The sequence below is a fragment of the Dermacentor variabilis genome, chromosome 11 (genome assembly GCF_050947875.1).
Source record: "Dermacentor variabilis isolate Ectoservices chromosome 11, ASM5094787v1, whole genome shotgun sequence".
Lineage (NCBI taxonomy): Eukaryota > Metazoa > Arthropoda > Arachnida > Ixodida > Ixodidae > Dermacentor > Dermacentor variabilis.
Window position 1 is genome coordinate 92038592 of NC_134578.1, and position 11925 is coordinate 92050516.

Below are 11925 nucleotides of genomic sequence, written 5' to 3' on the forward strand. Positions count from 1 at the left end.
TACAGAACAAGTATTATCATCTTCCTGTTATACAATGTTAGCTAGTGCAGAACGAAAATGCTGGTTATCAATTATGTCGACTATATCTGCAGGAAGGCGGTGCCATTCGCGTGATGTGCGAGGCAAGAAAGAATGAAATGCAGTTTCAGTGTTACATGTTTCAATGCCAACTTTGTGACGATGGTCAATACGATTTGACACGTATCTGGGGGACGAAATGAGGGAATCGCGTAGCATGGGGTGATGGTATAGTTTATGAGAAAGGCTCAAACGAATTGTCTGGCGGCGGGATGCTAGAAGAGGTAAAGAAAGATTAGCTTTCATGCTTGTTACACTTGCGGTACGGTTAAAGTTAGACAGGATAAAACGAGCAGCGTTATTATGAACCAGCTCAAGTAAAGTTATCAGTTTCTCATGATGCGGATCCCATATCGCGGCGGCATATTCCAAATTAGAACGTATTAGTGTTTTAGAAAGCAGTAATTTCAAAGAACATGGAGTTTTGGAAAAGTTACGGCACACGTAGCCCAACATACGGTTAGCCTTATTAGTAATGTATTCAATATGGCGCGTCGAGTTAAGGTCAGTACAAATATGAACACCCAGGTATTTATATGAAGTAACCGCTTCTAACGCAACGTTATTTAGGTAGTACACAGGCGGAGAGTTTGCACTTCTTGATATTCGCTGAACAAGAACGGATAACTTGTTGCTTCAAAATCGAGAAGCAGTTTTAGTTTCTCAGAGGTACGTCTCGCACAGACATGGTAGATGCGCTATTGCCTAGCAATTAAACCTCACGCCTGTATCACGACTAAAATTTGCTGTCCGTATTCAGTAGCATGCTCACAAGTGCCACAACATAGATTTTTCACTTGCGTTTGGTATTTTAACTCCGAAAAAAGTCCTAAATGAACCGTCAACCCAGGACGCTGTGTGGGCTGTTACTACCGATTTCAATAGCTGTCTCTTGTGCTTCACGCGAGGGATATGCAACACTTTCTTAGTTCAGGGATGCCTTTCAGTCAACACCTCTGTCTAGTCATATATGTTAGTCAGAGAAGCGCAGGCTATTGTGCTGGGGGCGTTCGGCGACAGCACATATTCCTGTGTTTATGACGCGTCACATTGGCGGTCATCGCTTCGTATGCTGGCATTGTCGACATGAAAAGAAATGGTTTATTTAAGAATGCTGATATGAAAGCTGAAATATAGAGTGATTTATCCTTGTTAGACTTCTTGATTCCTGAGCCTGGACGCGCCGATAGCGTGCAGACGGACTCGACAGAAACTCTAGGCCTCAGCTTCGGTGGGGACCGATCTCGGCGCGGGTAGCTGGCGAGAGTTAAAATGTGTGTATTCGAGCCTCATAACTTCTTTTAATACAATAAGGAAAGTGGAATCACCTCAGCTTTGTTATCGGTGCGATAATATCAGTCAGCGATAGCTTCGAACTCGGGGTACGTTCGCGCGCGTCTGAAGGACTTCTGCATTTCATGTCCACACCACAACACTGCGACAGCGGCGACAATTCCCAGTCATATTATTACGATTTCATCGAACGATGCTCAAGAAACGAGCCGCCGCGAGACCGACGATGAAGTTGGTCGGTGCGCTTGGCGCGAGCGAGTGTCGGCCTGGCTGCCTGGCTCCAGTGTAAATAGCCTGTAAATAGCCTGTTCCGCCTGTGTCTTTCCACTCGCAACAATATGTCACGTGCGAACTACTAAAAGCGCGGCGTCCTCTGCGTTTGCGTGGTTTCGTTCAAGAATTTGCCTATCCGCCCAGTGAAAAGGGAAAATGCAAAAAACGAAAGTGATCTTCAGTGTCAAACGTGCATGAATAAACAGGGAAGCTAACGCACCTTTATTGCAAGCTGCGACACGAAATAGAGTTTTATCACCCCAATAAATAGCGTTATTTAAGACAAGAGACCAGTATGAAGCGATGAAATTGTATAAAGCATTTATTCTTCAGCAGCGCTCGTCCTTGCGTACTGGAACCAGCGCGGCAAAAACACAACCAGCGCAGTTTCCAGTGCGAAGCAGCGCACTCCAGCGAGAACCAGCGCTTGTACAGCATTAACCAGTGCGCCCCAGCGTCATGACAGTGGAACCAGTGTCTTTTACAGCGTCAGCAAGCTCTTATCCAGCGTTCTCACTGGTGTTCCAGTGAGTCCCAGCGACCACCAGCGTACCCATTGCGATCCAGTTCCAAAAACGCGCTAGTTTTACACTGGAAGGCACTGGGAGTCGCTGGTTTTTGCAATAGGGAAACATATAGAAATCCTCACTGACATGCGAACGCGCATAGACACGTAGACAAAAGCAAGTAAAAACCACCATACGTAATAGGCACCGCTGGTTTTCTAATCGAGTCAACGCGTGCTATGCTCTGCTTGGCAGTCCTGCGCTTATCTTAGCGTTCTCAAGCATCCCCGCAAATGCAGTGTGCGTCAAGTACTCTCACATAAGTAAATGTCTGAATAATTCTGAATAACAGCTGTGATCCTCCTACTTTTTCACACTTTGATATGAATGTCACCTTTCTCGAACCACCCACATTCCTTAAATATGTGCTTGACAGTCGCGCAACTCTTTAATGTAAGCAAGTGTGAGTATATAGCTGTGCGCAAGGACGTTGAGAATGTGTGCAGCCTTCTTGTCATTGGATATCTGCTAATCTACGTTGCGGCTATATTATAAAAGCAGAACGGCTACAAGGTAGACAATATGGAGGACGCAGAAATCCTGCATGTATTACTTACTGTGGAATTATCTCGAATATGCGGTCTTCCTCCAGGCACGTGAATGACCGTGACAGATGACTACTTTGACAACTAACTGCAAGCACTGTACATGCCATATCCCAGATTGTACCTAGCCCGGTGACAGTAAATGTGACGCAGTACTGTGACCAGGTTCGGCCATAGCATGCTAATTGTCGACGACACAGACGCAGTTTTGCAAAGTTTGTATGTCTTACCTTTCCTCAAGCTCGAAAACCAACCTATCCATGTATCCGTGTTAATACTTAAGCACACCTATACTTGCAGCTGCTGCGGTAGCCCGGGACTATGGATAGCAAAACTGCTATGGAAATAATATTGGACACCTTAATGAACGTGCTAGGTCAAAATATAAGGCCGTCCAGGACTGCGTCTCTCATATAGGGTGTGCAAGGTTCACACGCTAAGAAGGCGTGCCGACTGGAGAAAAGCTGCCGCGTTATGCATCAGCCCATTACCTAGCCAGTTGACTATGTAACAATGGAAAAGAAGTGGCTGAATAGGCTCTGAAAAGCCAGGATTCAATCATCGTTGGTTTGCCTCGTCGCGACTGAACACTCTTGGGTAGACAAGTCATTTGTAGCCTACGAGCTGCTGCTCTTTATCAAGAGCACTGATAACATTGGCGCAGCAAGCATTGTGGTAAATTTCCGTCCGCAGGGATTGGTTTTGTTTCACTGACGGCATCAATACGTCACGGTGAGAAGTTTCACAAATTTAAGGTTAGTACCCTGATGTCCAGAACCCTGATGTCCAGAAAAGCTGGATTTACGGCACCATTTGAGCACCGGAGACAAGCATGATCGTGTAATGTTTCCTTCATATCCACAACTATACTGCTGTAAGGTGCGTGGCTAGTTAGGTTGCAAACATATTGTTTTGACTAGAAAATGTATGGATTTACAATATATGCAGTTACAAGGTTGTACCTCAGTAGCCAGGGTGACACCATCTACAGATCCTCGAGACAATTCAACCGCCTCTTCATGTCAAAACGTCCTTTTGTCCATAACACCGTCTGGATGGTTATTAGGGTGCCGAATCAGTGTGCGAGTTATAGGGCATTAGTCGTGAAACGGGGGGGGGGTGCACGATATCACTTCTTGGTGGGGTAGAAGATGTCGAAGTCACAGGTGATATCTCATACGTAAGATATCACCTGTGACACTTCCTCGTTCTTCACAGATGTCCGAAATTTCCTAGGGCTGTGTTCATATTTTCGGCGATTTATCCAGTAGTTTGCCAAAATCGCTCGTGCTCTCACACACCTCCTCAAAAAGGGCACCGCTTTTCGTTGTGGGCCCGACCAGGCTGCAGCATTTTGAAAGCTTATCAGTCGCCTTATAAATCCACCCGTGTTGGGTTATTTCGATCCGTATGGCTACACGGAAGTTCGCACTGATGCAAGCGGGCATGGCATTGGCAGTATCTTGTGGCAACGACACCGCTGGTTATTTGGATGTCTCCCGTACGTACTGCCGTGTGCACAGGCAATTTTTTTGGCCTGGGCTATATCGCTCTGTTTGAAGCTACGTCGCTGCTTGTGAACTTTGCCAACGTCACAAGACGCCTCCATTGTCTCCAGTTGGGCACCTTCAGCTTATAGATATCGCCAGTGAGCCATTTTCCGCGTCGGCCTGTACCTGCTTGGCCCATTTCCAACTTCATCCACGGGCCACAAGTGGGTGGCCGTTGCGACAGACTATACTATGCGTCATGTGATAACGCGGGCCCTCCCTATGAGCTGCGCAACCGTGTTGGCTGATTTTCTTCTTCATGAAGTGATTCTATATTATGGGGCCCCACGTCAGCTACTCAATGATAGAGGCCGCTTTTTCTTTGTGCACGTCCTACAAGTTCACGACGGCTTACCACCCACAGACAAACGGACTTACTAAGCGGCTCAAACGTACACTCACGGACATGCACTCCATGTACATGTCGGATGATCACAATCGACTGCACTTTATACGTCATGACGTTTGCGCACAGTTCCTCGCGTCACGATATTAATGCTTATTCTCCCTTCTATATAGTATGTGGCCGTGACACACTCCTGCCTCTTGACTCGCTGCTCCCTTCAGATGCCAACACTACCACGTTCTGGGCTCAGAACGCCATTGTTCCCACGGCCATAGCACGTCACATTGCCGGTTGCCCTTTTTGAGGAGGTGCGTGAGAGGACGAGCGATTTCGGCAAACTACTGGATAAATCGCCGAAAATATGAACACAGCCCAAGGAAACTTCGAACATCTGTGAAGAACGAGGAAGTGGAAACTCACCAACCGCACGAACTTTTTCAGGAACAGGCTGGACGCCAGCAGCGTCAACCAAGTGACCAAGTATTCGTATTTGGCGGTGGCCGAAATACCTTTTTGCAGAATTGAGTTGTCGGCCAGCTCGTAGAAAAACAGAAAGATAGCTTATAGTCGGTGGAGGTGGCTCTGAAACGTCGGGGGAAAAACACTGACGTCATCAAGGTAGGAGAGCCATGTGGCCAATATGAATCCGCGCAGAAGTGAGTCAATCATGCGCTCTGAGGTAGCCGGGGCATTACACAGTCCGAAATGCATCACTTTAAATTGATAGAGAACATCAGGGGTTACGAAGGCGGTCTTTTCGCGGTCTCGTTAATCTACTGCGATGTGCCAGAAGCCAGAGCGTAAATCAATCGACGAAAAATAACTGGCCCCATGTAAGTAGTCCAGCGCGTCATGAATACGAGGAAGCGGATGGTCGTTGTTTTTGGTAACCTTATTGAGGTGACGTTGATCGATACAAAATCTCCAGGTATTGTCCTTCTTGTTAACCGAAACGACAGGTGACGCGCGCGGACTGCAGGAAGGCTCCAAAATATCTTTGGAGAGCATGTTCTCCACCTCCATTTGGATCACCTGGCGTTCAGCCGCAGACACACGTGTGGCCGCCGGTGTATAGGAGGAGCGTCACCAGTGTGGATCGGATGAGTGACGATACGGCCTCGACCTAGCGGCTAATTGCCAAAATTAAAGATTTCTTCTTAGGACATCAGAATGCGGCGAAAGGCGTCGGCGTGAGCATGTAGTACATCGGTAGCTATCATTGGGTAAACATGTAGTTGCGTGAAACAGGAGGGGTAGAAGCTGCAGCAGTGTCGAATCGTGGTTGGGGCGTAACAGCAGCTACTCCAATCTTCCAAAGGGAACAGCACACTGAGAGATGCACCCGTAGGAAGCACTTGCACACACGAACCAAAGTTCAGAAGAGGAAGCCACGCTCGATTGTTGAGAAGAGTTACAAGTGAGCTTGGCAGTGCTATTAAACGTGCCAGGAGAGCGTGGCAATGTGGGGACACCACGTAGGGACCATCTCGAAGTGGTGGAGAAAGTGACATGAGGACGTAAGTCGCAGCATCAGGTTGCACTCGCAACCTGATGCTGCGACCTGAGGGCATTCGTTCGTCGTGTCAGCAAAGTAATGGGGCAATTCAAGGCGAAGGGTGCCGGTTGCACTCAATAAGTGCAGAATGGGCAGCCAGAAAATCGATTCCAAGAATCACTTTGTGGGAACACTCGGCCGCTACAGGAAAGTGGACTACCACCGGACGGCCGGCAATGGTAACACGGTCGACGCACATTCCATCATTGCTGTTGTACTGCCATTAGCTACTCGGACGGCAAGCAACTCGGCGGGTGTCAGGAGTTTACGGACACGGCTAAGATAATCTGATCGCATAACCGACACCTGATCGCCAGTATCCAAGTGGGCTTGAACGGCTACATTATCAAGAAAATCTTCAACAAGGTTCCTTCGAGAAGCAGGGGTCAGCAGCGATTTTACAGTCCGAGTCGTCAATACAGCCTCATATCCGAGGGTTGCATAGCTTAGTTTCCTGTTAAGCGGATTGCGTAAGACGGGGACGAGGGGCGTCGAGGCGTACGGTAACGGGACTGACTACGTTGCGGCGAGGGCGAGCAGTTAGTGGTGTTTCCCCGAAAGGGAAGGCCGACATGATATGGTTCAGAGAGGGGTGACAGAGGTCGAGGGTCTCGGTCAAAGCCGCGATAACCATATGGTCGAGGCGAGAAATACCAGAGGCTACTCTGCAGTGGTGGCAGATGTGACCAACCCGGGAACAAGCAAAGCAAACTGGCCTGTTATCCGGTGTTCGTCACTCAGACGGGTTCCGATATCAATTCGGCAACGGCTGTCGAGGTGCAGCAGAGGCAATGACAGGAGCCGTAGGAGTGGGACGTGGGCTGACGGCAGACTGGATGTCCATTTTTGCAATTTCTTTGCGGACAACAGCTTGAATGAGCGAGATGGTCATGTTGTCATGTGTATGGGGGCAGTGAGAACTTGAAGCCATAGCCTCAAGTTTGCATCGGGTCCTCTGTGTCACGCTTGGCTTTGTAAGAGGATGTGACGCTGGAGGATCGTTGCAGGAGGAAGTGGAAGCCATATTCGGAAGGCGGTCGAAGCGTTGTACGGTGCGTTCCCTCTTCACTTACTCAAAATTGCGGCATTCCTTAATGATGCACTCAATCGTTTAGCAGTTCCTACAAAGCAGAAAGTTGAACGCATCGTCCGCGATGCCCTTGAAGATGTGTCCAACCTTATCGCCCTGTAGCTGTCCACGTCCGCTTTACGGCACTGTGCCAGAACGTCTTCAATATACGCGGCGTACGACTCAGTTGATGTCTGGACACGAGACGCTAGGTCTTGCTTACCTGCATTTGACGTTCCACAGGTCTTCCGAAAAGCTCGCGTAGCTTTTCTTTGCAGGAGTCCAAGCATATAATGTCAGCTTCATGCGTCTCGAACCGTACCTTTACGGTTCCTCTCAAGTAAAAGATCACGTTGGCCATCAAAAGTGGAGCATTCCAGTTGTAGTGCTTACCAACGCGCTTATCACACGTCATCCAGTCTTCCACGTCCACCTTGCCAGTGCCGATGAAGATTCACGGGTGACGTAGCTGGGTTAGCACTACTTCCGTTGGTGTCTGAGCGGCGGAGGCAGCGTCAGTAGCCATAACAGCGGAACCGGTGTGACGCGCGCTGCGAAGATCCAGGGTTGTCTTGGGGCGAGAGTACCCCGCACCTCCACCAAAATTCGAACTCGTGAGCCTGCCCGTCCTCGTCTTCCTCTGGGAGCAAGCGGCCCAAGCGCGTGGCAATAAGTGTACACTTTCATACACTTTTCAATGTCCGTGCCTCAAATTCGCGCCTCTCTATGAGCAGGCAACGAAAATCAGTAAGTCATATGTGCTGACACCTGGCGTTGCAAGAGGAATGCTAAAGACCACCCGGATGGATGGATGGATGGATGGATGGATGGATGGATGGATGGATGGATGGATCGATGGATGGATGGATGGATGGATGGATGGATGAATGCATGGATGGATGGATGGATGCTAACAGCGTCCCCTTTGGAACGGGGTGGTGGGCTGAGCCATCAAGCTTTTTTTATTATATTTCCTAATGCATTATCTATATTTTATAAACGAAAAAGAAAAACCTACGATCAATTGCCATAACCAAACATTCTGATACCCTACTGTGAACTTTGTTTTTGCACGCCTCCGTTGTTTGTCGTTTTCGTACTTTTCTTCTGCCAATCTTTCAAGCGCCGCTTACTAATCTCTACTGCGGGCTAGTTTACATTCCCCCTTGCTCTCGCGGAACCCAAGGGCTTCAAGGATGCCAGAGATGCCTAAAGCGACCGCTGGATAGATATCTTCACATTTTAATAAAATATGCTCCATCGTTTCCCCAGCTTTACCGCAGGAAGCACATGCGTCTTCTTCTTTCTTAGATCTCGCTTTATAAATGCGTGCTCCAAGGCATCCTGATCTCGCTTCGAAAACTAATGAGCTTACCTTTGAGTTATCATAACCTTTTTCTTTCCTGATTTCTTTTTTCCTCTTAAGCAGTTACTCATGGCAGGTTTCTTTTCCGTTCCCGCCACCCATGAGGTAATTTCAGCCTCTCTGTCTTTCCGCTTCAGGCTATTTGTTGTCATTTTGCTCACCACACAGGTCGCATACTTCCTGGTAAGCTCCCTAGTTCTTTTCCTCCTCTGTGAATGAATTTTTTTCCTGTACAAATACCTGAAAACTATCCCAGCCCATTTACTTTCTTCCATATTCCCCAGTCGCTCTTTATAATCAATTTTACTGTGAGCTTCTTTCACTTCAGAGCATGTCCAGCCCATATCACCCTGCACAGCTTCATTTGTAGTCTTCCCGTGAGCGCCCAATGTGAGGCGCCCCACTGGCCTTTGGTTTCCTGCTTTCAAGCAAACCGCATTTCCAAATGTAAATCCTGGAGCCATTACACCTTTCCACATACCCCGGAACATCTCGCACCTATTGTATCCCCATAGCGCGCTGTGTTTCTTTGTGGCCGAATTTCTCTTCCACTTTGCCGTTATTATTTTGTCCGGTATTTCCAGATATATATCGCTTTAATTTATCTATATGCCAAGTTATGGATTTTCTTGTACCCGAGGTATTTCCTGGCCCTGAATTGACACTGTCTCTTCACTGTTTTCATTTAATACCATGACAGGTGACTTTTAACACTAAATTCTAGACCTAAATTTTCGCCCTCCTGTCCACATATATTAACGAGACATTGCATATCACTTTGCTTGTTAGCTAATAACCAATACTACATGAGAGCGCCGTCTATGGAGAGGCGGGGCGAATCATTAAGGCATGTGCTGACACCTTGCCTAGCAAGAGGAAAGCTAGGAAACGGGCGGCGATTAACAGCCAACATCGTGCCCGAGAGGCTGCTCGTAAGCGGCGGGCTTGACAGGAAGATGGATGCACGAAGCGTACAATGGCGGCGAAGCGACGCAAGTACCACGCCAGCAAATTGAATGAGCACAACGGTGCCTTTCCGAAATTTGAATGGGATTTGGTGAGGACACATTTGGGATTCAGTTGGGTGGTGTGCGACAGACTGTTTTTTCGAGAAAGATTTGATGGTTTCGCGAATCGTGAGCGTAATGCGGTTCTGACAGCTGCCCAATCTCCCGATTTAGCCAGCTGCTCCGTTCGGCTGCGCCGGCGGAGCGCTAATGGCCGTAGAAGTGTGTCGATCATTTATTGTGACGGGCGTTTGCTAGCAAGCCGTCTGCTGCATTTACGTGCCTGCGCAAAGAGCCGAATAGACGGTTAGCATGTAACGTGCGTTGGTATGCGGTGTCCGCGTATAGTGTGTACTGCCGAAGAACAAGTTGCTCTCGTGGCCCAAATTTGGGACGGCAGACGTGAGCGAGAGCGGCGGGAGGCACCAACCACCGAGGAGCGTGCCGATGAGGTTGCCCGTTATAGCTAATAATGCGGCGCAACGACGGAGGTACCACGCTCGGAAGGCTGATACTTACAGTGGTGCGGATGCGCGATTTCGCCGAGACATGGTGGACAGAACTTCTGGCCTCTGTTGGCGTCTGTGTGACCGATTGGGGTTGGAAAACGACGTACCGGGGACTGCGAATATTTTTACCACGATGTTTGCAGCTCCGCTGGTCCTCCGCCTTCGCTGGGCGGAATGTCCTTGAATGTTTTGCTACCTATAACCGTTTGGTACTTTGTTTAGTGTTACTGCTTGCTTTCATTTTGTTTTTGTTACTGCCCCATTAATGGCCAATGGACCGGAGTTCGTAGGGCCGCTTGACTAACGCGAGAACCAAAGACTGAGACAAATAGGCGGTTGTAGTTTTCCTGTGTTTTTGTCCGATGATCTGCTTAGTTACCTTTTAACTAATCACATCGCTTACATAACAGCTCTCTTAAATTTTACCTCCTCTCGCTATCTAAATAAGTAAACTTATACAGCCAAGGGTCCAAGCCTGAAACCTTGCTTTCTTTGCGCCAGTCCTTGCGTTAGGAATCATTGACACTTCCTTGGCACGAAGAATGCACGAAATGAGGAAGTCTTTGCTTCAAGCTACCTTCACTCTTCCTCCCGAAAGGGTCTCTTTGGTATAGTAAGAAGGATTCTGCACGTATGTGTTCGAGTACATTCGTACCATGCTTCACGCGAACGTTCTCATTGAACAATATAAAGTTCAATCGTCAAATATATTTTTTACTTTATACAGTGAGAAATATATGCGCGCTTAAGACCCCTTACTGAGCCAATCTTAGATAAGCTGGTTTAAGAGAAGATGCGAACACGTCGATTTCTACGTACTGTGGACGGTATTGGGGGCATCAACATATTAAAAATTGCCGTTGCGTCTTCTACCACAGTGATAAGCGTTTTCAAGAACCTGATACATAATGCTATTGGAAGCTTTCCCGAAGTAAAAAAAGAACAGTTAGATGAAAGCTTTATTTTCGAAGTTGTCGAGTATTTAAAATGTTGAAGCATGGAGAGCAAGTTCTTAACGTATAATAACTTACAATAAATTTGAAGTACTTATTGCCTGCCAATTTTAAGTTCTGTCCGCACTATTCACCTCCAAAAAAGTGTTTGCTATTTTAACTTTTGCCTAATTAGGAACGATAGCATGACCAATGGCCTCGCTTGCAGTGTAATGTTTTAGATTCATTTAGAACTTTGTAGCAACCTGTTGCTGATAATTTATTGCCGCACCGCGTATTTTCCTTTTTTACACCACATTGATCATTTCTGTGAGCTAAAAACAAATTATCGCGGAAGGCCAGGCCAGGCAGACAGGCCAGATTCTGACTAGCAATTGAGAATTTATTGAAACTTTCCTATGAACAACCCAAGCACACATGCTTCTGTTGCCCACAGAAACAACAGAACGCCAAATGACACCACATCGCACTCGACCATGATTACTACCACCTGCTTACCATCCATGGCTGTTGATCTCTCTGAACGAACTTCCCGCTCAGCACTCTGGACATCGCGAACCCTTTTCCACAAACTGCGGAAGGAGAAAGGGTGACATGCATTATACATAAAATTTAACTGCTTAATATAAATCGTAAACGTCTCCAAGAACCAGAATATGTTTGCGGCTTCTCCACAACGTTAAATGCTTGCATTAATGAATGGTTCCGATGGGGGAAGGGAAACATTTCAGCTTTCTGGCATTTTCTGTCCAACTAGAGGCAGTTATTTCCAGTTTTAAGCACAATAAAAATGTATATTAGTAGGCACAACACTA

The 11925-nt window shown here is 47.4% G+C and overlaps 1 protein-coding gene across 2 annotated transcripts in view; it reads right to left on the bottom strand.

The window, feature by feature from the left end:
- LOC142564791 (transmembrane protease serine 11D-like) overlaps positions 1-11676 on the bottom strand; it is a 69752-nt gene extending 58076 nt beyond the window's left edge. For both annotated transcript variants that reach the window (XM_075675951.1, XM_075675950.1), the window contains exon 1: positions 11609-11676. In XM_075675951.1, the coding sequence (XP_075532066.1) occupies positions 11609-11662 (54 nt within the window). In that variant the 5' untranslated portion in view covers positions 11663-11676. The remainder of the gene's footprint in view (positions 1-11608) is intronic.
- Between the last annotated feature and the right edge of the window lie 249 nt (positions 11677-11925).